This window comes from Camelina sativa, chromosome 15, assembly GCF_030686135.1.
Source record: "Camelina sativa cultivar CO46 ecotype springtype chromosome 15, ASM3068613v1".
In the NCBI taxonomy this organism is placed as follows: domain Eukaryota; kingdom Viridiplantae; phylum Streptophyta; class Magnoliopsida; order Brassicales; family Brassicaceae; genus Camelina; species Camelina sativa.
Window position 1 is genome coordinate 10737991 of NC_141894.1, and position 27450 is coordinate 10765440.

General features: G+C 33.9%; 6 protein-coding genes across 12 annotated transcripts; 3 read left to right on the plus strand and 3 right to left on the minus strand.

Annotated features, from left to right (window-relative positions):
* Positions 1 to 9210: 9210 nt before the first annotated feature.
* On the plus strand, positions 9211 to 11652 carry LOC104746427 (vacuolar-processing enzyme delta-isozyme). Its single transcript, XM_019236882.2, has 8 exons — positions 9211 to 9665; positions 9771 to 9935; positions 10029 to 10185; positions 10293 to 10378; positions 10469 to 10668; positions 10796 to 11057; positions 11144 to 11350; positions 11443 to 11652. The coding sequence occupies exons 1-8, from the start codon at positions 9477 to 9479 to the stop codon at positions 11581 to 11583; spliced, it is 1407 nt and encodes a 468-aa protein (XP_019092427.2). The 5' UTR covers positions 9211 to 9476; the 3' UTR covers positions 11584 to 11652.
* A 330-nt stretch (positions 11653 to 11982) lies between these two features.
* Positions 11983 to 12493, plus strand: LOC109129187 (auxin-induced protein X15-like). Its single transcript, XM_019236886.2, has one exon. The coding sequence runs from the start codon at positions 12083 to 12085 to the stop codon at positions 12446 to 12448; it is 366 nt and encodes a 121-aa protein (XP_019092431.1). The 5' UTR covers positions 11983 to 12082; the 3' UTR covers positions 12449 to 12493.
* Positions 12387 to 13842, minus strand: LOC104746429 (uncharacterized). Its single transcript, XM_087489284.1, has 2 exons — positions 13455 to 13842; positions 12387 to 13046 (listed from the first exon to the last, which is right to left on the minus strand). Exons 1-2 carry the CDS (start codon positions 13746 to 13748, stop codon positions 12648 to 12650), a joined length of 693 nt encoding a protein of 230 aa, XP_087345410.1. The 5' UTR covers positions 13749 to 13842; the 3' UTR covers positions 12387 to 12647.
* On the plus strand, positions 13828 to 15907 carry LOC147926481 (putative mitochondrial adenine nucleotide transporter BTL1). Of its 2 annotated transcripts, XM_087489283.1 has the most exons (6): positions 13854 to 14006; positions 14141 to 14296; positions 14507 to 14601; positions 14700 to 15033; positions 15140 to 15377; positions 15464 to 15907. In XM_087489283.1, exons 2-6 carry the CDS (start codon positions 14171 to 14173, stop codon positions 15718 to 15720), a joined length of 1050 nt encoding a protein of 349 aa, XP_087345409.1. In that variant the 5' UTR covers positions 13854 to 14006; positions 14141 to 14170; the 3' UTR covers positions 15721 to 15907. The 2 variants fall into 2 exon arrangements, with proteins under 2 accessions (XP_087345408.1, XP_087345409.1); XM_087489282.1 differs by having other exon boundaries at positions 13828 to 14296.
* A 26-nt stretch (positions 15908 to 15933) lies between these two features.
* LOC104785209 (pumilio homolog 5) lies at positions 15934 to 20603 on the minus strand. Of its 6 annotated transcripts, none has more exons than XM_087489279.1 (11): positions 20254 to 20603; positions 19078 to 19746; positions 18513 to 18956; positions 17698 to 18404; positions 17448 to 17589; positions 17256 to 17363; positions 16943 to 17155; positions 16739 to 16849; positions 16447 to 16641; positions 16199 to 16370; positions 15934 to 16113 (listed from the first exon to the last, which is right to left on the minus strand). In XM_087489279.1, the coding sequence occupies exons 2-11, from the start codon at positions 19687 to 19689 to the stop codon at positions 16079 to 16081; spliced, it is 2739 nt and encodes a 912-aa protein (XP_087345405.1). In that variant the 5' UTR covers positions 19690 to 19746; positions 20254 to 20603; the 3' UTR covers positions 15934 to 16078. The 6 variants fall into 6 exon arrangements, with proteins under 6 accessions (XP_087345405.1, XP_087345407.1, XP_087345406.1 ...); XM_087489281.1 differs by having other exon boundaries at positions 17701 to 18404; positions 20254 to 20442; XM_087489280.1 differs by lacking the exon at positions 20254 to 20603 and adding an exon at positions 20059 to 20194 and having other exon boundaries at positions 19078 to 19964.
* A 678-nt stretch (positions 20604 to 21281) lies between these two features.
* On the minus strand, positions 21282 to 24175 carry LOC104746431 (uncharacterized). The gene is made up of 4 exons (XM_087489285.1): positions 22643 to 24175; positions 22039 to 22452; positions 21755 to 21957; positions 21282 to 21662 (listed from the first exon to the last, which is right to left on the minus strand). The coding sequence occupies exons 1-4, from the start codon at positions 23079 to 23081 to the stop codon at positions 21417 to 21419; spliced, it is 1302 nt and encodes a 433-aa protein (XP_087345411.1). The 5' UTR covers positions 23082 to 24175; the 3' UTR covers positions 21282 to 21416.
* Positions 24176 to 27450: the final 3275 nt, after the last annotated feature.

Here is a 27450-nt window from a genome sequence, read left to right on the forward strand (position 1 = left end):
ATAATTACCCCGCTATGGTCAGATTGGTGACCCTTTAAACAAGATGGTTAAAAAATTATGAGCGGTTGTAGAAAAAACAGTTAACAGAAATCAGATAAAAATAGCATATAGAAAAGATAGTGTGTAAAAAGAGAGCGATTGAATATTTAACTTGATTGAAATCATTATAGCGGAATAGTAAGAATTATATTAAATTATGAAAAATTGAAATTAATTTAATTAAACAATAAAAGTATGGAAGCTAAAATATTTTATAAGATGAAAAACTAATAAACCAAAAATTATAATGAAACCTGAAAAATATAGTTACTATACGAAACTCATATATATAAGTTTTAAGTATAAATTATGAACACATAGCATGCTAAGATTTGTTATATAGCATATAATTAAATTAAAATGTATTATTGTAATATAAAAATACAACTATTTAAGTACTTATTGAAATAGCAATAATTACAAGTATTTATATCTATATTAAAAAAATGACAGTTAAATATATTGTAATGCACATTTAAATTTAAATTTTATAGACATATTGAATATTTAATAATATAATAAGCAAAAGATAAAGAATTAAATAATACAAAAGAGGTTATTGTACACCCACCCAAAACAAACGTACTATGTAGAGGAGAGTTTGCAATCACTCTTCCAACCACCAAAATTCAATGTTAAACGCTGATTCTAATCATTAAATCCAACCATTCTTGTGAACCGATTGTTTCAATTAACGTTTTGATTGGTAGCTACCAGAGTGGTTTGTTTCCAACCACAACATTTGAATGCAACCAATCAAAGCCTATATATAACCAATTTTTTATATTTATAAATCATCTTAACATAATTGAGACATATTTTCTATTAAAATAACAAAAATTAGATTGCTTAAAATAATTACAATGTGTAAATCTAATTTTTGTTATTTTCATATTATTTCTAAAAATAAATAATATGAAAATAAATTATTTATAACAAAAAAACATACTTTTCACATTTAGATCTACTACAAGAAAACATACTTTTCACATTTAGATCTACTACAAGAAAATAGTAAATTATTTTCATATTATTGCAATGTTACAACATTGAAAAATGTTGCAATAATTCAACATATTGTTGCAAATCATGATGTTGCAACATAATTGAGACATATTTTCTATTGTTTCTGTTTGAACATTGCAAATTCGTATTAGTTGCATAGTTTTTGCTTATGTTTTGCAGATTTGTTGCTAATTTGTTACAAAATTTACAATGAACTGACTTACTACTATATATGTCGTATTAATGCAACATTACTATTGTTAAAAATTTATCTTATAATTTATTTTGGATGTTAGGTGATTTACGTTGAAGCATGTGAATCTGGAAGCATGTTTGAAGGGATCTTAAAGGACAATCTGAATATATATGCAATGACTGCAGCTAACTAGAAAGAGAGCAGCTTTGCAACATATTGTCCTGAGACATATCCCCGTGCTTCTGAGTATAAGACCTTTCTCGGAGATGTATTCAGCGTCTCCTGGCTTGAGGACAGGTACTGCAAACAATACTATTTCAAATATTTTGATTTTTTCTTGAAGACTTTGAGTCTGAGACTAACTTTTCTTGGTCAAATTGTTCTCTATCTTGTGAATGCTTTTGGGACAGTGAGCTTCATGACATGAGCAAAGGGACATTGGAGCAGCATTATTATTAATTAAACTTGTTAATGCAAACCACATCCCAAAATCTTGCTACTTGTGTTCTACGCAACAACCGATTGCATTACTATTAATTTAACTTATTGAATGCAAATCAGTCTACCCTATTATAAGATCTTTAAACCGACTGGTTCAGCTCTTTTAATCGAATCATAATCAAAAAAAAAAAATGTCAGTTCGGTTTGATATTCTATGCAGGGTTTATTGTCGTAAGGTTACCGCACACTATGTGATATCTTACTTATGACCATTTCCACAATACAGTATGTATTCTTTTTTTTTTTTTTTTTTTTTTTTTTTTTTTTTTTTTGTCAAACACAGTATGTATTCTAATAATCTAATATAGTAAGATATACTCTTATACAGTATACAAAAAAAAAGCCACTAAAAGCTTTTTATTCAAATTAAAGTACTTAATATTATTTAAGATCTGATTCTATTACTTCCAAATAACTGAGACACTATACCGAGCAGAGCACTTGTAAGAGCGCTTTGGATGTGAATAAACATGAAAAATATAGAAATAATTTCATGAAATTCTTCATTTTGTGATTAGGAGTGTTTTGAAAGCTTATAAAAAAACTTTAGTGAATATATCGTTCCTGGTTATAAGGTTGGTTATTTATAGGGTCAAAAGCTCTTAAGTTTATTAATTACAAGATTTTTAAAAAATATATTTATTTTTCAGACTAGCATATCTAGAATGTAGTATGAAAATAAATAAAAGTTAAAACTAGATTATACATTTTCGATTTTATACACATACATGTGTTTTAAAAACATACGACACGAGATGTATGTTTTATTTTAAAAACAACATTTTATGGTTATCTAAATATTTATGTTTATCAGTTATGCATTGCTTGTCTTTTGAAGTTAATAATTAAAAACTTGTAAAATATTTTGGAAATTGTTGATTTATCGTAAGTTTCAAAATAAATTAAAGACTTAAAGTACACACACCATTAATATTTTCTGGTCAAAAATCATTAAGGCAATGTAACCTTTTCGTTGACTAGTAAACTAGACAGTTACAGCATCCCTATATAATAAAACAAAAATACACCACTTTTTTTTGTAAACTATTAAAATTGAGAAAAATCTCAAAAAAAACACCAACTATTTAATATTTGCCAGAAAAAAACATGAATTTTTTTGGTTATCGTAAAAACACTCAAACTAATTTTTAGTTGACAAAAAATACACAAACTATTTTTTTCAATTTTTCCTCGTCTCCGTTACGACCGTTAACGGTATTGTGACGGTGTTACTATTTTTGAAAAAAGTTCCAGAAAAAAAATACAAACTATTTATTTTTTGCCAGAAAAATACATGAACTTTTTTTCTTTGCCTAAAAAATACATAATTTTCTATTTCTTATTTTTCCATTAACAATGTTAGATCATAACTCATAATTTTCTCAGCTCTCTTGAAATTCATACAAGTTTTCACTACTATTTAGGATAACTAAATTCAATAATACACAATTAGATTAATCAATTTCCAAATTTCTCAATTAGTGTTGTTTTTGGACTTATACCGACTTTACAAATTTAGAAATCTCCACCTTTGTAGACCTATCTCAGCAGGCACTGATAGAGGAGGTGCCTTCGTGTATTTCCAAATTTTAAGTTCAATTTCGAGATAGAGGAGGGGCCTTCCTGTATTTCCAAATTTAAAGTTCAATTTCGAGATAGAGTAGGTGCCAACTATAATTTGAGAAATTTGGAAATACGCTAAGACACCTCCTCTATGTGTGCCTGCTGAGATAGGTCTACAAAGGTGGAGATTTCAAATTTTGTAAAGTTGGTATAAATCCAAAAATAATATTAATTGAGAAATTTAGAAATCGATTAATCTAATTGTGTATTTTTGTTCTTAAATTTAATTATCCTAAATAGTAGTGAAAACTTGTATGAAGTTCAAGAGAGCAGAGAAAATTATGAGTTATGAACTTATGATCTAACATTGTTAATGGAAAAATAAGAAATGGAAAATTATGTTTTTTTTAGGCAAAAAAAAAAGTTCATGTGAAGTGACCTTAGTGCAGTGGCAGAAGGTAAGTCCATTTGTAAAAGGCACCATCACACCCGGGATCGAGTCTCGGCTCCGACGAATGTAGGAATTGGCTAATGGGCCGGCCAGTTGTGGTCCAATGGTTGACAAAAAAAAAAGTTCATGTATTTTTCTGGCAAAAAATAAATTGTTTGTGTTTTTTTTTGAAACTTTTTTCAAAAATAGTAACGCCGTCACAATGCCGTTAACGGTTGTAACGGAGACGAGGAGAAATTGGAAAAAAAATAATAGTTTGTGTATTTTTTGTCAACTAAAAATTAGTTTGAGTGTGTTTCTGGTAACCAAAAAAGTTCATGTTTTTTCTGGAAAATATTAAATAGTTGGCATTTTTTTGGAAATTTTCCCTATACAAATTTTATAAGTTGGTTACAAAATATGTTATATATTAAATATAGGTTGATTACAAAAAAAGATTATAGATTAATTGGTTAATTTGTGAGCTATATGAATACACTTAAGAATACCCAAAGAATTTTCTTAAAGAGAATATTCCAATGATTTATACAATTTCTAAGATAAAATCTTTAATATTCCATGTATTGTTACAAAATATATACTGTTAGGCATAAAAAGAAATAAAAATTTGGCAATTTATTATACTTAATCGTGGTTTTCGAGATCTTATTGTGCAGTTGAAAATAAAATTTAACTAAGCACGGATCATATTAAAAACTTTCACCAAACATTTTCAAAAATAAAAATAAAAATAAACAATAAACATAACAATTTCTTATACATAAAATTACAAAATTAAAAATATAAAACTTACAAAATAGGTGTTTTTTTCAAGCCATCATATTGCAAAATGTTTTATCCAAAAAACTTTTAAAAACAATCATATAAATTATATTTTTTCTAAAATTATAATATAAATAAAAAGGATTTCAACCAGTGCTCTAGCATGGATCCTAATCTAGTTTGCATATACAATAACAGCCTCAATTACCTTTATTATTGTGATCGAATGTGTTTGACTAGATAAATCCGAGGATAGATAGAAGTTTTTGTAATCGTTATTACTCTTTTTGTTTCACAAAGAGTGTCATTCTGGGAGTTTTTCTTTGTTTCACAAACAAACAATGTCACTTTGTATTTCCATTGTGATTTTTAACATCAAATTTTCTAATTTACCCTTAATTCAAAGTTTTCTATTAAATTTTAATAATAAATTACTCATTAAATAGGGACATATATGTATAATTCAAGTTTTTCTTAATTTGTGTGTAGTTGGTCAAAATGACACTCTTTGTAAAACAGAGGAGTATAACATTTGTTAACATAGCGGTTTTTAATTGGTTAAGACAAGGCTATATTGATTTGAACAAGCACGACAAAATTAGAGAATAATTTCATAGACGTATTAATTTTGTTATTTGATATCAATGAAATTTAATAGAAAACATTTGTGAAACTGTATAACTTTTCAAGTTGGCGTGATGGTACATGAATTTTTTGTGCAATAATAAGAATAGTTCTTTAAACCACGGAACAGATGATGATTGATGTGAGACAACCTTCAGTAAGTGAAGAAGACTTGGAAGATATATATATATATTCTTCATTCTTTGCGGACCCGAAGCTGTCGGAGAGAGCTATGGAGACAAAGATGATGAATGGGTGGTCGAATGTATCCATTTTATTGTTCTTCACTTAAACCACTGAATCGAAATTTTCTAATTTTGGGAGAAGATGAATTTTTGAAACACCTAATTTAGGAACACCGTAGATTACTTTTGTATTGAGAAATGAGATATCCTCTAGGAAGATTTTTAGTGAATCGAGAGATAGAGATTTCGTTGGAAACACTAGGGTTCTCAATCGATGAAGGCTCAAAAGGGAAACAACTCGAAGAAGAAAAGTTCGAATTCTGGGTTAGTTGCAGTAGCAGTTGATAATAATAAAGGAAGCCAACATGCTCTCAAATGAACTTTAATTTTTTTTATTATATAGGAAACACCAATTGCTTCAAAGCTCCGAGCAAATCCTCTTATCGACCTCGATAGAATGGATCGGCTTTTCAGCACCAAACACATTGGTACTGATGATGGATACTATCCAGGTTTCGGAGTGGATCAGTATACGGAGTCAGAAACCGCTACTGAAAATGATTCTAAAACAGTGAATCTAGGAAATGATTTCGATGTGCCTTCAGAAAACCTGAGCGAAACACCGTCTTCATACAACCAGAGCTCAAAACATGTATACGGAAACTCTACACGTCCTTCATCTTCAACACATAAACGAGCAACGTCAAAAGTTTCATACGACTTTGTGACAAATGACGCTTACAAGAAACAAACAGAAATTTATGAGCAAGCCCAAGATAACAAGTTGGAACGTGCAATTGAATCGCTACTAACACTCCCTGGACTTCAATATGACTCCTCTTTATATTGGGGAGCGGTGAGTGTGCTTCAAAGCAACGAGACGCATGCACGTGTTTATCTAACACTACCCAATGACGATGCTAGGATCAAATATCTCGAGCGTACAGCGGGAATAAGCCGAACAGCTGAATAAGCTAATTAATAATATTTATCAAAAAAAAAAACTTTTTTATTTCACATTTGTTGAATGTTTTTAGTTTGGCTTAGAATAATGATTTTTTATTTTTCTGTTGTTTTTGAAATTATAAATATCTTCCATTTTCACCTTAGTAATTCATTATTCTGTTTTTTTTAGAGGGAAGCGTTTTACAGAATGCTTGAAGATGATGAGGCAGAAGATGGAAGCATTAACTTTGGAGAATCATTCATGGATCCTTACTCCATGAGTATAGAAAGGAGACCGATGAATGAAGATCCAGAACGTGGCCGAAGATACGTATATGAACTAATTCATGGTCATGAGAAACAATGCTACGACATAATTCGGATGTATCCACCGGTGTACATCAAACTATGTGAAAAACTTAAGGAGGACCATCACTTGATGGAAACCGATGAAGTAAGCATCCAGGAAAGCGTTGCAATTTTTCTCACCATATGCGCTCAAAACGGAACTCAGAGGTATGTTGGAAAAATATTTGGTCATTCACAAGAAACCATAGGCAGAAAATTTCACGAAGTGTTGAATGCCCTCGAACACATGGCGGTTGAATTGCTTAGACCTGGTCCAGAAGAGCTCAATCAACCTCATCCAAAGTTACAATCTGACAGAAGGTACTGGCCTTACTTTAGAGGTTTTATTGGTGCAATAGATGGAACACATGTTCCGGTCACTGTTGCGGGAAAAAATTCAGAAAAATATTGGAATAGGAAAAGCGGCACAAGTATGAATATCTTAGCAATATGCAATATGGACATGTTGTTTACATATGCGTATATTGGTATTCCCGGGTCTGCTCATGATGCTAAGGTTCTAATGCTAGCGATGGAGGGGAATCATCAATTTCCAACTCCACTTATGGGCAAATATTATTTGGGAGATTCTGGTTATGCTCTTCGACCTGGATTCCTTACTCCATATCGAGGGGAAAGATACCATCCTAGCGAATATAATGGAGCTAGACCACTAAGTAGTCACAAAGAAATGTTCAATAAACGACATTCTTCTATGCGATCTGTCATCGAACGGACTTTTGGTGTATGAAAAGCAAAATGGCGAGTTTTAAGAGAAAACCCAAGGTATGTCATACATGTTCAACGAAAAGTTATTACTGCAACAATGACATTACATAATTTTATTAGGTTATCAAATCTACGAGATGTTGACTTCGATTCAGACCGCATAGCTAGTAATATAGCTGAAGAAGATTCTGATTCAGATGAAGAATTAGAGCAAAACAATACTCCAATGCAGTATATGGAAAGGATTCGGGATGAAATTTCTGCATCATTATGGAGTTCTCGATGATGATGATGATAGTAATTTTGCAGTAATGTGTTTTCTATATGCAATAAACCCATGTTTTTTTTTCTGCATCATTGTATTTTTTAATCTTTTAATAAAAATTTATAATCATTATTTTATTATTTTTAAAACAATTATTATACATAAAAACCAAAAACTAATCAAGTCACCATTCAAGATTTTGCAAAAACTAAAATCTACACCAAAAATCAAAAACTAAAAAAATCAAAAACCAAAATCCAAAAACTAAAAGCCAAAATCTAAAAACCAGTTAAAAACCAGCAGCCATTCATGGTCTATGTCTGGACCGCACAATTCTCCACTACTAAGTCTAGTAACTTCTAAATTTAGAAATTGGTTTCTCGACTCGATTGATTTCAGTAGGAGAGAGGTACTGAGCTATATAGAGAAAGTGCCCTCGAATTCAGTAGAACCTGACGCTAAATATCACGATCGTTGGTTTATTCACTCAACAAAAAGTTAGTGTTTTCTCTATTTAGGTGAAGTTCTCAGTTCAAACGCATCTTCTTACTTTTGGATTTATACTAGAATGAAAATTTTCCGGGATGCTTAAACTTTCTCCACTTACTCATAATAATCACTAATTTGTACGCATTACTTAATTTAGCAGAGGTTGGTCACAAGAAAATATAAGTAGCTAACTTGAAATTTCTTCTTTACTTTAGTTACAATAATCCGAAGAAAATATAAATAGGATATTAGAATTAGAACTTTTAGGAAAAGCAAAATAGAAACTAATAATAGTTTGAACGTTATTGTATTGGCTCATATATATCTTCTAAATGTGAATTTTTGTTACTGTATTATTTTGATATTATTGCTAATTATTTTTAAAAAGTTCCACAATCTGAAAAGATTGTTAAACCTTTTTACTTTATATTAAATATATTATTTTATAAATTTATGTAAAATCTTCAAAAATCTGAAATGGAAAAAAATCCATTTAATAACAATTTCTATCAACTGGATTTTATATCCAAATGTGTGATAGTGTTTATGTGAACTAGTAATATTAAGGAAAGAGTGAAATCTATGTGTAATTTATTTATAGATTTTCTATATTAATTAGTCTCTAAATAATATGTAATAATTGAATTAGCACAGATTGGCCGCAAGAAAATTAATAATAATGAGAATAAGATAACGGAAAAATGAGGAGCTAGCAAACAAAAACAAGTAAACATTTCAAGGCAGTTTAGTTCATCATTGTGCAAGGTGGTTCATGTGTGACAACGTAATGCGTTACTTTTGAAGTCAACACTTCGGGGAGTGTTATTGGAAATAATTTTGATGAATTCAATAGATCATAAAAAGTGAATAAGTGAAAGATTTTGAAGAATTGCTAGAGAGTTTTTTTTATAATCTTGTTGTTTGGTTTTTTTACAATCTTGTAAAGTCTCCCAAACAATCTATCTATTTTAATGTACTTACCATGATTTTATTTTGTGAAAAAAATGTAAAAAGTCATAAACTAATAACATAATAATTAAATTTATTAACAATTCAAAATTTATTTTGACCAATTCATTAATAATTGATTATTTTGTTTTAATTGAATAACACAAAAATTTTATTGACTTTCTACAACACAAACCAATAACATTAAATTTTTAAAGAGTTTAACAAAATCTTGATTGAATAACAACATATTCAACAAAAATTTTAAATTCACTAAAACTCTTTCTAAATCACAAACCAATAACACCATCTTCAACTCTGAAACGCAAACTTGCACTTTTGGTAAAAGGGTTTTGGCTATATAAATGAGCAAATATTCTTTCATCTCAATCATCATCACAAAAAAACACAAACTTTTCAGAAATAATGTCTCGTCTTGGTCAGTTTCAGATTCTTGTTTTCATCAATGTTTTGCTTATGTTATCAGCTGAATCCCGCAAGATCCAATTGGTGAACGATGATGATCTTGAATCTAGCAACGAGGGTGAAATTAAAGGCAAACAGTGGGCTGTTTTAGTTGCTGGATCAAATGATTACACTAACTACAGGCATCAGGTATACAAATGTTTAAATTTTGTGTGAACATGTAACATCAAAATTTACATATGGTCCAAGAGAGATTTTTGTGTGAACTAAATCCACCGATGTTTTGTTTCACAGGCTGATATATGTCATGCATATCAAGTACTCCGAAAAGGCGGTCTAAAAGAAGAAAACATTATTGTGTTTATGTATGATGATATCGCGTTTTCCCCGGAGAATCCTAGGCCTGGAGTTATCATTAATAAACCCTACGGAGAGGATGTTTATAATGGAGTTCCTAAGGTTCTTAATATAATTATTTGTTACTTCTTTTATGTTACAAATGGTTCCATATAATATATTTAGTTTTTTGTTGGTTTTAATTGGTTGATATAGGACTACACTAAAGAAGCTGTTAATGCTACGAATTTCTATAATGTGCTACTTGGAAATGAAAGTGGCATCGCAGGAGGAAGTGGCAAAGTTTTGAAAAGTGGTCCTCTTGATACCATCTTCATCTACTATGCTGACCATGGATCTCCTGGATTACTAGGTTTTTTAAGCCAAAAAAAAAATTTAATTAACTAATCCATACTATCTAATCAATATGTTTCTCTCTTGATCGATACTAATCGGAAATTTGTTGATGTTTATTATCAGCGATGCCTAGTGGTGAAGATGTCCTTGCAAAAGATTTCAATGAAGTCTTGGAGAAGATGCATAAGCTGAAAAGATACAACAAGATGGTAAATAACTCAACCATTCGTTATTATATCTCTATCCTTTAATTTATGTACATATTCTGTTTTTGAGGTGTTTTTATTTTTGGATGTTAGGTGATCTATGTTGAAGCATGTGAAGCTGGAAGTATGTTTGAAGGGATTTTAAAAGACAATCTCAACATATACGCATTGACTGCTTCTAATTCGCAAGAGAGCAGCTATGGAAGTTACTGTCCTGATACAAATCCTCCTTCTACTTCTGAGTATGACACTTGTCTCGGCGATGTATTCAGCATCTCTTGGCTTGAGGACAGGTACTGCCAAACAAAAAAAGATTCAAATCTATATGGAGAACTATTTCGAATGTTTTGATTTGTTCTTGAAATCTTTGAGTTTGAGAATAACTTGTTTTCTCTGTTTTGTGAATGCTTTTGGGGACAGTGACCTTCATGACATGAGCAAAGAGACATTGAAGCAGCAATACCAAATTGTAAAGAGAAGAACAGGATATGATGTAGAACAGGCTTCTCATGTATGCCAATTCGGATCAGAGGAGATGCTTAAAGATTATCTTGTCTCTTACATTGGAACCAATCCTGAAAACGGAAACTTCACTTTCACTGAATCCCCTTCCTCATCACCGCTCTCTAGAGCTGGCTTGGTCAGTCCACGCGATATCCCTCTGTTGTATCTCGAGAGAAAGGTGAGTTTTTTTTGGCTTTCTTCTTCTGGTTTCGATCATTTTAAAAGAAAGACTGATTCATGTTTTAACGTTCATTCATTTCTCAGATTCAAAAAGCTCCAATGGGATCACCTGAAAGAGGAGAAGCTCAGAAGAAATTGTTTGATATGATGAATCATAGGAAACAGATCGATCAGAGCATCATAGAGATTCTGCGACTCTCGCTTAAACAAACAAATGTCTCAAATCTCTTAACTTCCACAAGAACAACAGGACAGCCTCTTGTAGACGATTGGGATTGCTTCAAGACTCTGGTAACACAAACTACATCCCAAAATATTGTTACTTGTGTTCTACGCAACATTGCATCATTTATTAAGCCAGTATACATGAATGAAAATTTCAGATTACTAGCTTCAAGAGTCACTGCGGAGCAACGGTCGATTACGGACTAAAGTATACAGGAGCGCTTGCCAATATCTGCAATATGGGAGTTGATGTGAAGCAGACTGTTTCAGTCATTGAACAAGTTTGTACAATTAAATGATTTGCAAAATTATGTGACCGACTTTAAAAACTATCAAAGTTTATTCAATAAAACTCGATGTTAAGGAAATTGGCTGATGCCTATTTTTACATGGAAAGCTTTTTTAATCGATGGTAACGCGAAAGTAATGGTCTTAACTTGTGAATTGGATTCACAGAACTGTAACCTCGTACCAACTGTACGGTACGGACAGCTGTACTTACCTAATAATAATCTTCTTCCGTAACGTGTTGACCAAGAAAACCAAAGACATAAAAAGCAGACAGATCAATTGAATCGAAATCACACAAGAAAAAAAAATAAGAAACAAGAACAACTGGGTTTCGCTAACCTAGCTTGTTTTTTATTTTTTCACTTTCTATGAAGATAACAGCTTTCATGTAAAGGTCCTTTGACATTGATAGATATATATATATAAATGATTCCTTTAGAATTTTAACTTCTCAAGACACCATATTTCGTTTGATTTTTGCTATCTTTCTTTTTTTGATTCAACAAAATGATTTCGCTAAGTTTCATCATACGTTTAGCAAGCCAAGAGATCAGACGAAACAAAAGGTACGAAACTAACATAAAGGATCGTCTTATCTCGGGTGAATTATCAGACGGTAGCAGACGAGCCAGGGATCAAAACGATGTCCCGAGAGGACATCTTGCGGTCTACGTGGGCGAAGAGATGCAAAGGTTTGTGATACCAACCAAGTATCTTCAATATCCTGAATTTAGGACTTTGATGGATGAAGTAGCAGATGAGTTTGGGTATGAACATGAAGGAGGGATTCATATTCCTTGTGAAGAAAGTGTTTTTGAAGAGATTTTGATTAGATACATGTCTTGTGACAAGAAGAAACAAGTGTACAGATAAATGTAATTATATAAACCATATTAACTTTATTTTCCTCTTTTTTCATATTCTTCCTCCTCTAGTGAGCAAACCTGTGTTCTTGAACCATTCACTACCAAAGAGATCAGGTTTCTCCTCTTTGCTGCATATGCATCAAAAACAAAACACAGACCTTTCTTGGTAATGCAAATGCTAAGTCATCATCTATTAAAAGAGTGTATCAAGGAACAAAAATAATGCCATGTTCCTTAATCGTATCGATCACAATCCCTAGCTTCCCTTCGATTTTTTCTCCTTTTCTTGGCTCATAAGAAACTGCATAAACGTCAGCTTCCATTGAACGCTCAGCTATGAGCTTACCGATGAGTCTGCACGCTTCGTTATCCACAAGAGACGGTATATTAGTCCTTATATCTCTAGCATTTGTGGTAGCAACCGAAATGACTTTGCTTGTTGGCCTATGCATCACTTTGGCGTGTATGAACTTCCTGGAGAAGAACACATTGAGCAGGAAAGGCCTCATGTACATGTCTGTTCTCTGCTTCCATGACTTCTTGTTGGGTCTTTTCGCTGCTTCACCTCGTGATCTTCGAGTCCAAGCAGCTTGCACAAACGAATCCTAAAACAATCCATCAAAACAAAACATTATAAGAACAATTTCAATAGCAAATCATAATTGCAAAGCTAAGACAAAGAGGGTCTTCTGAATCATTAGGTACCATTAGAAGAAGAAAAAAACTGAATCTTTCATACACCTAACAGATAAAGAATTAAGCTTTGAACCCTAGATTCTTATTCACATCAAAGGGTCTCTAGTTCATGTTCATTATGATTCACTAGAACCCTAGATTTTCTACTTCAAATCCACAAATTACAATTGACTAAATTGAACAATGAGTTCACTACATACAAGAAAAGAGTTACAAAATCAGAGAAGGCACAAAAACTATACACTACCAAGAACAATTACGAAACTATCTCAGAGATTTTGCAGAGACAACGCAATTACAGAAAGGCTTTTTTTGACCTTTTTGACAATGGGAGATGAGATAACAGAACCGATTCCGATAGAGAGTTTGGGAAAAGACGACTGCCACGAAACTGAAGAGCCCAGTTTACTAGAACGACTTGACCGAGTCAGATTCGAGTCGCAAGGGACGAGTGAGCAAGTTGAGGAGACCAAGCAAGACATCGTCGTCGAGCTTGAGAGTGGAGAGAAAGCGGTTGGAGAAGAAGAGTGAGAAAGGTAACAAATGATCGGATAGGGCTCGGCGGCTAAACCCCGGACCGGCTGGTTTTTCCGGTCAAAATCGGTTATCATGAAATATTGTGAAATTGGTGAACCGGATCGAACCGTCAAAGGTCAAGAGAAAGATATTTTTACCTTTTGAGAAAATAAAGGGACAAAAATGAGCGTTTTGATTCTACAAGTGGGGGGTTGTAAATAAAAAGGCTAAAAAAATTAAAAATTAAAAAAAAAAAAAAAAAAACATTGGGAGAAGCACATAAACCCTAAAAAAGCATAAATCTTCATCTTCCCATAAATTAATAATAATATAGTATACACTTCTCTAACTAGGTCTGTTTCACACAATCTAATAGAAAGTTTGTTTTTTTTTTTAATTTTCTTCTTCTGATTATGTTTAATTGAATATTCTCTGTTACCCTTTTTTGTGAATCTCCTGTTCTGTCTCTGATAAAAATCTTTGATAGAGTAACAAAACGGAGACAGAGAGAACGGAAATGGCAATGGTTGTTCCAAAACAAGGGCTTGTGGTGGTTATGGAGAAAGACTCTGTTTCTTCAGCTTCATCTGATTCTCATCTTCGTCTCCAACCTCAGTTTCCTGACTTCACTATTCCTGTTAAAGTGAGTTCCTTTTTTTCCTTGTTCTTTCTGGTCCCAGTCTCTCTGCTTCGTTGTTTATGAGAGAATATTTGAATTTGTTGTGCCCTGAGTAGTTTTGTTATCTGTATTATGTTGTGGTAATTGGTTTTATGTGGTTTGGATTTGCAAATCTCTGTTGGGAACCATGATTGGATGATTTTATGGAACCATTGTGTGTTTGTGTTTATTCAGGATTTCTTCAAGTCTAGGGAAGCCCGTGAATTTCTTAGTGGGGCTTTAGCTGGAGCTATGACAAAAGCTGTTCTTGCTCCACTTGAGACTATAAGGTCTGTATAGTCCCTTCCCTTGTAATAATCTCCTTTAATGTTGTTATAAATACCACTTTGATTTATCTGACTGCATTGTGCTGTGTGAAATCTGGCAGGACAAGAATGATTGTTGGTGTCGGATCGAGAAGCATTCCAGGTAGTTTTATTGAAGTTGTACAGAAGCAAGGGTGGCAAGGTCTTTGGGCTGGCAACGAAATCAATATGATACGAATCATTCCAACTCAAGCTATTGAGTTGGGGACGTTTGAGTGGGTAAAACGTGCAATGACATCAGCACAAGTGAAGTTAAAGAAGATTGAGGAAGCAAAAATTGAAATCGGTGATTTTAGTTGGAGTCCTTCCATATCATGGATCTCTCCTGTTGCTGTGGCTGGTGCATCTGCTGGTATTGCCAGTACACTTGTTTGCCATCCTCTTGAAGTCCTCAAGGTAATTATTATTAGTCTTATCAAATTATGTTGTATATTGCAGAATTGAAAGCCTTTTCTTTGTTGTTGCAGTCGAATGATACTGATATTTCTCTGATCTTTACCAGGATAGATTGACTGTGAGCCCTGATATTTATCCAAGCTTGACCCTTGCAATTCCGAGGATCTTTAGAGACGATGGAATCCGTGGGTTTTACGCTGGCTTAGGACCAACACTGGTCGGGATGCTTCCATACAGCACATGTTATTACTTCATGTATGACACAATGAAGACTTCTTACTGCAAATCCAAGAACAAAAAGGCTTTGAACCGTCCTGAGATGCTTCTTCTTGGAGCTTTAGCTGGTAACTAAATTTTTAAAAAACTTCTTTTTACAGTATTTCCTGACATAAATCATGATTAAGACTCATCGAGTTGTTAATGGGGTCAGGTCTAACGGCGAGCACTTTAAGCTTCCCATTGGAAGTGGCGCGGAAGCGGTTGATGGTGGGAGCTCTGAAGGGGGAATGTCCACCGAACATGGTTGCAGCAATTGCAGAAGTAGTGAAGAACGAAGGAGTGAGGGGACTCTACAGAGGATGGGGAGCAAGTTGTTTGAAAGTCATGCCGTCTTCAGGCATCACTTGGGTCTTCTATGAAGCCTGGAAAGACATTTTGCTTGCTGCCAACACCAAACCACTACTATAATGACGAAATTGGAACCTAAATTACCATTGTTACTTAAAGCTAAGCCTCTCATCACATTTCAAAGTTATGATTTAGGGAATGTGGTGACTTGGCTTTTACCCCATGAGATGTTTTTTTGGCAGTTGAGAGTGTTTTAACTCCCATGAGAAGTAAGAGGCTGAGTTCTTTTTGTTGTTGTTGAGGCTAATTCTGTGTGTTCTACTCGGTCAGAAGAAGAGAGCAAATCAATTTTAACCACAAATCATGTTCACATCATATACATAATTGTTATACCATCACACTTTCATTCATAGATACAAGCATATCCGTCTAAAGTTGAACATTGTCCAAACCGGCAACCCAAAAGAAAATCTCCTGTCTAACCTTCTGTTCCTTCTTCTGAGACTTCATTCTCTGTAACAAACATATCAGAAAGTTCAGAACTCTCTACCACATACTCCATAGTGACTGCTCAAGTTTTAGTTTTAGAGAAAGATACCTTCACCAAACAGTTGTTCGAAACGGGCTACTATGTGTTTCCCGTATGTGTATTTCCGCAAACTCTGGAGATGAATTTTCATTCTCTGCACCAAAATCTCCCTTTGCTGATCTTTACTGATCTCTAAGACTTTCTGGACCACGTAATTTGCAAACTGATCCTTCATCATCGCCTGCAGAAGACAAAAAGAGTGTAAAATAAGTTCAATGTATGGTTTCAGAGAGCTTTCTTTAGGATTGTGTTCTTACCAGCAAGTGATTGTCTTCCTCCGATTTGCCCATTATCTCTTCAATCAGTAACTCTCTCTCGTTACTATCAGCGTGTTCCAGACACTTCTCCACAACGTTAGATGCGTATTTGTGCTGACTCATCTGAACAACATTCCCTGTCAACTTCTCAATGATTTGTCTCCTTTCATCGGGCTTACCTCTCTCCAGGACATGCTACAAGCAAAAACATAAGCCAAAGCACAAGATAAGGACCAAACGAATTCAAGAAAATGCCAAGAGAGACATAGGATCTGAAATTAACCAACCAAACCTGAGTGACATAATTCCCATACTGATCATGAGCAAGAGCAAACGTAGATTCCAGTATTTCATCGATTATACAATGAGTCTCCTGATCATCTGAGCAATGCTCCAAGATTCTCTATAATAAAGCAGACAGACAAAAAAAAAAAAGAATATGAATATTTCAAGTTCAAAACACAAGAGGAGACAAGGCTCGCCCTTTTTCATTTACCTGGATAACTCGGCATCCATAAGGATGAGTAGAAAGAGTAGCGACTTGACCACGGAAAGCAGCAATTACGAATCCAATCCTACCGGCAGGCATACTCTCAATACACTTTTGGATAACATGATTTCCGTTTTGATCTCTAACACACTTCATCACATTCCCATCGAGCTCACGAATCAATTCTGTCTTTTGGTCAACATCTATCACTTCAAGGGCCTACAAAAATCACAAGGCACAAACAAGCACTTAGAAAGTTACTACCATTTACTTTAATATACTGACATTGATATAAGGACACTAATATTAATAAAATTACCTTTTGTATCACACGACATCCATACATTTGCAAGCTTAGAGAAACCATCTGACCAGCAAGTTGCTTCACAAGTTCTTCTCTCTGTGCCGGAGTTCCATGTTCTATGAACTGATCCAAAAATTACTACTTAGCAACAAACTTATGGACAAAAAAATCTTCTCAACTTGGAAAAAAGAAGAAAAAGTTGCTCACTTTTTGGATAACATAATTTCCAAAAACATCAGTCATCAATTTTGAAGCTTGTGGCAGAAGCTCACTATAAACAGATGCCTTTTCCTCATCGGAGCAGTGCTCCAGCTTCTGTTGAATAAAACGGCTGCCATGCTGATCGACGCTGAAGTAAAGAAATGAGTAATAGTATAAGATTACGAAGACATATCTTGATGCTTTCAAAACACTGATTCATAATTAAAGAAAATGATAGATATCGGAGCAGAAACACTGCCTGAATTCAACAACACGCCCTGCAATATCAGACAGCTCGAGTTTTCGAGCATTTGGAGACTTGAGTTCATCAAGAAAAGAATGTCTTTTGTGATCATCAACGATGCTGTTGGCTCCTCCTCCTCTGTTCCCTTGCCATCCACCAGGGTAGATCCCAGTGTTTCTACTTGGCCCTTGTTGATGATACCTTGTTTCACTTCGTCTTCCGAAGTGGCTCATCATTCCACCAACTGGCGAGGACGGCATCACTGGACTAGCAAGAGGTGATCCTGGATACTGCGGCATGACTCTTACACCAGGCGGCACTGCAAAATAGTTTCCCATGTGCCGCGGACTTTGCAACCCATAACTCGGACTCAAAGGACTGTTGAGAGGTTCATGATTTGCCATATAACCAGCAGCTTGTAGGTCTTTCTGCCCAAAAGAATCATTGCTGCTCTGAAATGAAGGAGCATACGCATCCACTGGAGCCTGTTGAAAATATTGCAATTGATAAGGGTCCACGAGAGAGGGAATGTTTTGTCCAGTCGATGATACTCCAGGTAGAAGCCGAGCGTTGTTGTAGCCCGAAGAAGCCGATGAGATATCATATGGCATAGGAACTGTTGCTTCATGAGATGCGTATCCACTCATATACTGAGGGACAACACCAGAGCCAGGAGGGTAACCGCTATAGATATATTGCGGGACGTACATACCCGAGGACTGAAAGTTTTGATGGTAAAATGGGCTCAGAGATGTCATATATGCTGCTGTAGATGAATACATAGCAGGCGGTGCTAAACCGTGAGGAGATTGGAAAGTTGAATGTACCTCGCCAGTTGCAATCTTCGGTAAGCTCTGCATCATGTCCTGTGTACCGCCCATCCTTGGATAGGTCATTTGTTGTGGCGAACTAGGTTGAACCTGGTACGAGGATTGTATGTATTGCAAAGGCATCCCCCTTCCCTGAGGTTGTTGATTGTCTTGATTCCTCATCATCATTCTAGAAGCAGCGGAGGATGGAGGAGAAGCACCAAAAACAGATGCATTTAATCTCTCTTTCTGTGCATTAGCAGAAGAACTCTGTGAGCCCAAATCAGCAGAAAAGGGATCTTCACTAGTAATAGCATCCATGGAGAGAGAATCTGTCTCCCTCAGCAGATTAACAGAACTTATATCAGACTCCATTAATCTTCTTGTGGTTTCTGAAGATGTATCAGAGGAAATGGCGTGGATGTCTTGTGCAATTGGACGATTACCTGCCGAATGAGGCCGCTTGAACACAGAAGAAAGTGTAAGTGGGAAATCTTCCTTCATGTAAAATGGACTTAAGCACAGAGAAAAGATCAAAATGCTAATATTTTACTAGCAAGTGATAGAATAAAGAACCATGTACCTGAATCATATCAGCTAAGCTCTTACGATGACCAGCCAGAGAAGCATAAGCTTGTTGTTCAGCCGATGATGCCTCATCCTCAGGCTCCTCTCTATGGGTTGAAAGAGCAGTTCTAGAAGAATGCAAGGAGGATCTTAACCCCATATTATCCCAGGAGGTTGTTGGACTCTGACTATTATCACCAACCCCACCCAAATGACGCAACAAGTGCTGATTCTCCCGTGAGATCAAAGGAGGAGGGAGTCTTGGATTCAAGTTGATGTTGGACAAATAGTAAGCTACATATGCAGGGTCGCTACGTATCTCTTCTTCAGAGTCATAATTCTCAATAGCCCTACTTAAAACTTCAGAGCTACTACCTTCCTGTTGTTTCAAGAGATGCCTAAGAGCTGCAAAGGAACCTTCCATGCTAGGCGGCGCACTTCCGCTCCTACTAGGGAATTTCCCGGTATTATTATTATCACCACCACTATCCAACCTATTTCTTTTCATAAGGAATCCTAAATCTTCAACCGCCATATCAAGTGAACCAAAGATCCCACTATCCCTAGAAGCCTGCCAATTTTTCACATGATCACCCTCAACCATTCTCATAGCGCTCTGAGTCGTCATACTTCTCTAAATAGTCAAGTTACCATACATATATCATACAAGATAGTTTCACAACACCTGACACAAAGAAACCATAAAACAAAGAAGTAAGCCAACACTTCAAAAGTAAATTAAACAAAACCATAGTCCAAAAGAGAACAAAAGCTAAGAACTTTAACACATGGTCCCCAATTTCATTAATTACAACAACATCACAAACAAGTAATCAGTCACATATGAATGAAATCTACAAATCAACAATCGATATTTCGGACAAGATTTTCCCATTTCCTGACCTAAAAAAAAATCAGTCAACCCACTCAATCAGTAAAACCATCAAAAGACTCCATCTTTTTATTAAAAAAAAACACACGAAACCGTTGAACTCACTCATCAAACCTCGTTGCAAACAAAAAAAATCATATCCAGAAGCTGTAATTAGGGATGAAAATTAAACAAAAGACTTTTAACTTTATCTCTTTTTTTCTATTTAATATTCATAAACTAGTTCCTTGCATGACTTGTCGAAGAAAAAAAAAAGGTAGATACAGAGAGGAATAGGTGAAAGGAGGAAGAGTTAAGAACCTGATGGTGATATTCAAGCTTCCATGAAAGTGGTTTTTTCTGGATCCGTTTTTTCTTTTTCAAAGAGCTCGAAATAAGAGAGAAGAGACCCAGAGAAAAAGAGAGATAGAGAGATTAAAAACTAAACCCTTTGAAAAGTTTGCTTCTCAAGGGGCTTCGTCGAGTCACCAAGTCAAGAGGACTAATCCTAAAATGTCTTTTCCTTTTTGTTTTATCTTTTTTTTTTCTCGGCAATTATTGGGATGTTTTAGTCTTTAATTTAATACCCAAATTGATTTTTTTTACGATATCGCATATTTTAACAAACAAAACATTACAATATTCAAAAAATCACGACGGATTCGCAAAACGAAGAGGTCGTCGTCTCTGTGCAAATGACTAAAATACACTTGGCTGCGGTGGTTGTGAAGGAAGCCCTTTTTGGTCTTTTTGGGTTTTGCGCTCCAAATTCGGTGACTAGGTTTGCCACGTGTTGGCACTTCTAGTTGAAAGAGATACGTTCACGTGGCTCTGTCTCTGTTGCCTGTTTTGCTACCACCACCAAAAAAAACACACTTACACTTGAGGTCTTTTTGTTTTTGTTTTTAGTTTCTTCTTCTTTTTGGATGCGCTTACGCAGCACACCTGCACAAAATATTTTGAACATCATGTTGGATTGTATATTAGAAAATACAATTGTTTGTTTAAAACACTATTCATCAGTTAATTTACATATATTAGTTCTTAAGGATTTTTGTTATATATGAAGTGTGGGAAAGAAAGAAAGAAAAAGTCCTTTAAATGACATATCAATGACTTTGTCCAAAAACAATGAAAGTGATTTGTGAAAGAATAAGACTTTTCCATCACCATCATCCTCTCATCATGGATTTAGCTTCCCATCCACAAGACAACATTGGATTCTTTCGTATGTGCTAAATCCAAACGACAACAATGAAAATGGTCCCTAAATAGTGAATCTCTATTACCAAAGCTAGTGTGTTCTTCTTAGATTGGACCCTTATTTGCAAAATATAATGATGCAAATGTAACTAAACACACAATTTTTTCTTTGATTTTTTTGTCTGCAAAAAAAGAAGAGAAACCCCCTTGAACCGGATCTTACTGATCGGATAAAAGGGGAACAGTTGAATTTGAAATCATTGTGTGTTCATCATTTATTATCAACAACGGAAAAGAATTGGAGATGGGTGTCTTTGAAGCTTCCCAGCAGAAAAGTTAAGCTTCTTCATCTTTTCTTCACACCAAAGAAGATGCTCTTTACTGATCTTTGACATCCTTAAAACTCGTGTTGCGAGTTTGATGTCAATGGCTGCAAACAAGAGTTGAACACCTTCCCATGTTTGAGGCCATGATTTCTTTTTCAACCCTTTTGTCTTCTTCGAAAGCTCCTTCGCTTTCACCCTTTTCTGCAAAAGTTTTTTTTTCTCTTATCAGACACCAAAGAAGCATTGCATATTTTTCTTCTACACATACACATTTATGTATAGAGAAACTGTACCTTATCGATGGATGACTGAACCAGTTGTAATGGGGTTGTAGAATTCATATTGTTACCAAACAAGTGAATACCACCATTTGGTTTCTTCTTATCCATTTTCAAGAATACGTTGAAAGTAAGGATCGAGCTCTCGATGATTTGGATGAGATCATCAGCGAGGACCATGAACCCTGTATCTTTCTCCATCTCCTTTTTATCTGACCCTGAGATTGTTAACCAAATTAAAGTGTTACTAATTCACATAAGGTTTTAAGTCGCAATGTGAATAGCTGAGGAAGTCTCACCTTGAATCTTAGGAGCTTGAAGTAGCTTAGGCATTGCGTTTCTTGCACGCGCATAAAGCTCAGATCTTGATCCTTGTTCAAATGGTTCGTTCTCTATATATCTCTGCAACAAGACCAGGAATTGCTGAAACTGTTGAGCAGTATGGTTGTAGCAAGTCGGGGGTTCGGGTTGGCATGAGATTAAGTGGCTCAGCTGCGTATATTGACAGTGAAGTGCCTCCCAAGTGAGGCAGAGTTGAGCAACATAGGCCGTCTCTAGATCTTGGTAAGGGTCAATCTCTGTCTGCTGCAAATACTCGGTATCTTCCTCTGGCACATCGAACTTTTTGAGAGAAAGACATCGAAAAGGTGAAGACAGCTTCTTAGATGCAGATCTTGGCGATGGAGTTGAAGGACTTGGAGCTATTCCAATGCCTGAGGAGTAAGGAGAGTAAAGAAAGAGTAACTAACAAATCCATGAAGAGCAAAAGCTATAAACTTTACAAAGTTATTCACAAGATGACTCAAGTGTTAAGAGATCAATCCAATTTTATCACAAGAATGCAACATAAAAGGCCATTGATTAACTCAATAAAGAAACAGATCAAAGGGAAGAAGCTTTTACCAGTTTCCTTGAGCTGCTGAGAGCTAACACGATCAAAGAAGAGCATACGCTCACAATACTTATCATAGACAGCATCAAAACCTCCCCACCATTGAAGTCCTTCAGCGACCACATCTCTCCACTCACTAGAACACTTGTCTGCTCCGTCATCATCTTCGTCTAGATACGATTCCTCTTCTTCTTCTTCTTCTTCCTCTTCAGGTATCAACACCATGAAACTGTTCCTCCTTAACTCCTTGATCCTTCTCTTAACCTCATTAGTAATGAAATCATCGTCGTCGTCTTCGATCTCATCTGCTTTAGCCGAATCTGTGACACCAGCAGCGTCAGTGTTCTCACTCCTTGCCTGCTCTTGCTGAGCCAAAATCTTCTCTTCTTTCTCCTTTTCAAGGTTTGGCTTCCGAGACTTTCGAAATTTTCGAACTTTCAAGAAATCCATCTGCCTCAAACACACTTGGAGAGTGAGAGCGTCTCTTGCTAAATCTTTAGATCTAACTTCAGATTTCTTTGTGCATGAAGAAAATGCGTTTCTCTAAGGACAAAACGGACTCAATCAGAGAATCAACCAACACACAAAATGAGGAAAATGCATGAATCTTTATTAGTAAGATCTCAGAGTAATCATCATGGCCAAACAAACCCTAGAGAGAAGCAGAAGATGAACAATGCATAAAGAATCACACTTGAAATTCACACAAGATCAGAGTAGCAACAAAAGTCTGAAACTTCAGATTCGATTTATCTTCTCTAGCTAAGAACTAAAAACACTAAGCAAGCATTCCCATTCCCTGTTAATTAAGAAAATCAACACTCCACTGAAACCACACTACACTGAGAAGAAGAAACCAAAAAAAGATTCAAAATTGAAGTAAAGAAAGAGAGAAACAACCCAAAAAAACAAAAAAAAAAACAAAATCGAAAGGTGAGAAATGAAAACGAAAGACAAAGACAGGAGGGAGATTAAAGAAAGAATGAGAGAAATGTTTTGTAAGTGTGTAACCACCACTTGCAAGAAGAGAGATAGATGTCTTTTACTACTACTCACGATATAAAGGCAGGACAGAGAGAGAGAGAGCACAATATAAATTGATATCTCACTCTCTCTAAACAGATCTCATTAATAAATCCAATAATTAAACTTGGTGATTTCAAATTCCAAAAAAAAAGAACTCAGAAATTTTCTTCCTTTTTTTTAATTTAAAGAAAATTACACCTTTTTCCTCAAAAAAAAGAAAAAGAAATTGTAATTCCAGTCAAAACCCTCACAAAGAGGTTTCTGAGTCAATTTGACTTATTTGTTTCCTCTATTGGGTCGTCGAAACTGTCTTTTGCTTTTTGGGGTTTTTTTTTTTTTTTACTTATACTTTATATATTACTGAACTGATTAAGGAGGAAAAAGGAAACAAAGACTTTGGTGTAGTCGTAGTAGATATGAGAAGGAGGTGCTAAGCTAAGTGAGAGATAGAGAGAGATCTACGAAGAGAAGCAAACGAAGAAAAAAAGTCAGCAGTGGTGGGAGGAAATGCATCGTACAGAGAATATTGTCAGAAAAGCCGCGCAATCTGTTCTCCTTCCATTTGCTCTTTTCCTAATTTACTTCTTTGTCCTCCTCACTTTCTTATATTTACTCCGGTTCTTTGTCTTATTGGGCTTCTCTTAAAACTGGGCTTTTTATTTTTATTTTTATTTTTATACATCCAGTCAGTCAAGTATATAAAACGACGTAGCCGTTTGACTTTGATTACATTGGTTTGGTTTTTCAAAATCTACTTTGGGTACAGATTCGGTTTGAGTAGGATTAGATTAAACCGATTTAGAGAGTGGTCATAATTGGATGAATCTTATTATAGTAAGAAGATCTCAGAGAATCATCATCATTACCAAACCCTGAAGAGAATCAAAAGATGAACGATAAACAATTTCTACAAGATCAGAGAGTAGCATCAACTAAAAAGCATTTGTCCGAAATTTCAGATTACTCAGATATTATGAGTGTGTCTTATCCTCTTTTGGTTCTTAATGGAAATTTTAACGTAAAAGATAATAATAATCATTACTGAGACATTTATAAAATAAATCATGAAGTTTACACTTATTTACAAGTATGTCATTGGCATTAAATATTTTTTATTTTAATTTATAAATATGGTTTGATTAGATTACTTTCTCTTACAAAGGTCCAGTCCACTCTGGACAATTATCACCGCCAAGATTTGCAATGTAACTTCTTGATTCCCAAATTATTAACAGGGAGCTTATCTTTATTTAATACGTCAAAAATTATAAAGATTCTATGCACAACCGTAACTATATATTCCAAAGTGTCTAATTATAAATAGATGAGATAAACAAAATTACAATGTCACAATATAGTATACTCATATAATTAAAAAATTCAAAATAATTTCAAATACTACTATTTATACATTGCAAACCAAATAGACACATACAAAAACTGTACAATTAATAGTAAATAAAATTTAATTAACACTATGATATCATAACTTTACTAGAACACACTACACCTAAAACATACTAGTTATACACTACATAGTATATTGATGCAACATATTGTCCACTTAAAATTTTCAAAACATTACATACATATATAATTAAAATAATAAAAATTATATTTTATCATTTTTAAATTAAAAAAATTAGTACCGCGTATGAATATCTAGTAGAATACAAAAAAATTAAGAGCCTTAAATTAAAGGTAAACTCAAATTGTAAATGTATTTATAGCTAGAGATATAAAATATATAAATATATGTTTGGATAATTAGACGATGGCGACAGGCAAATGAACACGGCCTTATAAATTAAACATGTCCCATGCAAATTCACAAACCGTGGAGAAAAGAAGAGAGATCGGGGGATGAGATCGTGGTGAAGAGAGATCGGGGGATGAAATCGTGGTGAAAAGAGATCGGGGGATGAGATCGTTGTAAAGAAGAGAGATCGTGAAGAGAGATTGAAAAGAATAAGAGGTGTATTTATATACTCAAGGGTTATCTGGAAACCTAATTTAGAATGAGTTTGGTGCCGACCCATTAAATCATGGCCCATTGTTAGAGGAGTAGTCGTAGGCGTCAGTTTTGGTCTTTTCTTTTTTTTTTGAATTCATGATGCATCGTAGGATGGGATTTCATTTAGTATTTCTTGGCCATCAAATTATGGCTTTGTTCGGGATTTTCTATTTTACGTTTAACTCGGTTTCAACATTATTATGCTAGATATCTATATTAACATTTTTGAAGTACATTTTGGTTTATGCCCTTTAAATTTTACTTATTTAATTTTTTTTTACAACATTAACTCTTAAAACAATTCTATAAATAACATTGCAGAGAACTCAAATACTAAATTTTCTTAAATTGAACAACATTTATTACATTTATTGCCATAAAATCTTTAACAACATCTATACATTCCGATTTTTTTCAAAAACAACTCTAACCATTAAAGTTTTAACCCATTAAATCTCCAAAACTATTTTTATGGATGCTAGAATCTCTCAAATTTAAATGATATACAACAAATTTTCCATAACAAAAGTTTACAATCTCCATAAATATATTAACATTAATAAAATTTCCTAAACTGAAAATACAATCATAAAATGTCACATTAAATATGTTGAAAATTCCTCCATATAATTCGGTTTATTTTTTATTTTTTGAGGAATTACCAAAGTTAAAATTCTATTAATTATCATAAACTATATATATTGACATGAAAAATTATAAACTATAAAAATATGCTAATTTGGTAAAACAATTAACATAACTAAAATTGATAAAAAAAAAAAAAACTTATTTTGATTATTATTTTTTATGCAAAAACTGATTTTGATTTTGGTGAGACGGGTTGGCATTAATCCCATATAGGGAGTTAAGTGAAATTGTTTTTTTTAAACAATTTTAGATGTGTACCAGAAGATAAATATATTACTAAACTATACATATACCATACGGGATAAAATCTTGAAAACACTACAAAAATCATATACTTTGAATACTTATATCAAATACCTGTAAAATTTTATATTTTTAAAATTAATAAAACAATAATAAAATAACAAATAAATACAATATAAATTTTAAATTTTTAAAATTGAAAATATTGTTCTGCGGTGTACCGCAAGTTAAATCTATATAATAATAACAATCTGAAAAAATGCGACCAACAGTTGTGTTTTGTCATTCGTACCTTTTGGAATCTGAAAAAATGCGACCAACAGTTGTGTTTTTTCATTCGTACCTTTTGGAATCTGAAAAAGTGCGACCAACAGTTGTGTTTTTCATTTGTACCTTTTAGATAATTTCTGAAAAAGTACAACTGTTATTTATGAAAAAAATACAACTGTTCACTTTAAAGTTGTGTTGATTGGAATATTCGTATCTTTTGAAATCTATATATATTTTTGTCTATTTTAACTGTTTTTATTTTTTTAACCATGACACAAAATCAACTAAAATTTCAACTTCAATAGTTTTTACATTCTAAATTATTTTCTAACATTCATTCTTTTAAAAGTCAAGAAATTCTTCTCATTCTTCATTTAACAAAAGATTTTTGGAATGATGAATCTAATTTACATTTTTTAGATTATATAATAAGAACATTTTGAATAAATGCCAATGACAGTTGCGAATTTTTTGTCGTACCTTTTCGTGAAATATTTTTTTAATATTTATTTTTAAAAAATCATAAAGTTGGGTCTGTTCATTGTAGAGTTGTGTCTTTTACTTAAAAAAAAATTCATACGGTTGCGTCTCTTCAGTGTAGAGTTGTGTCTTTTCACC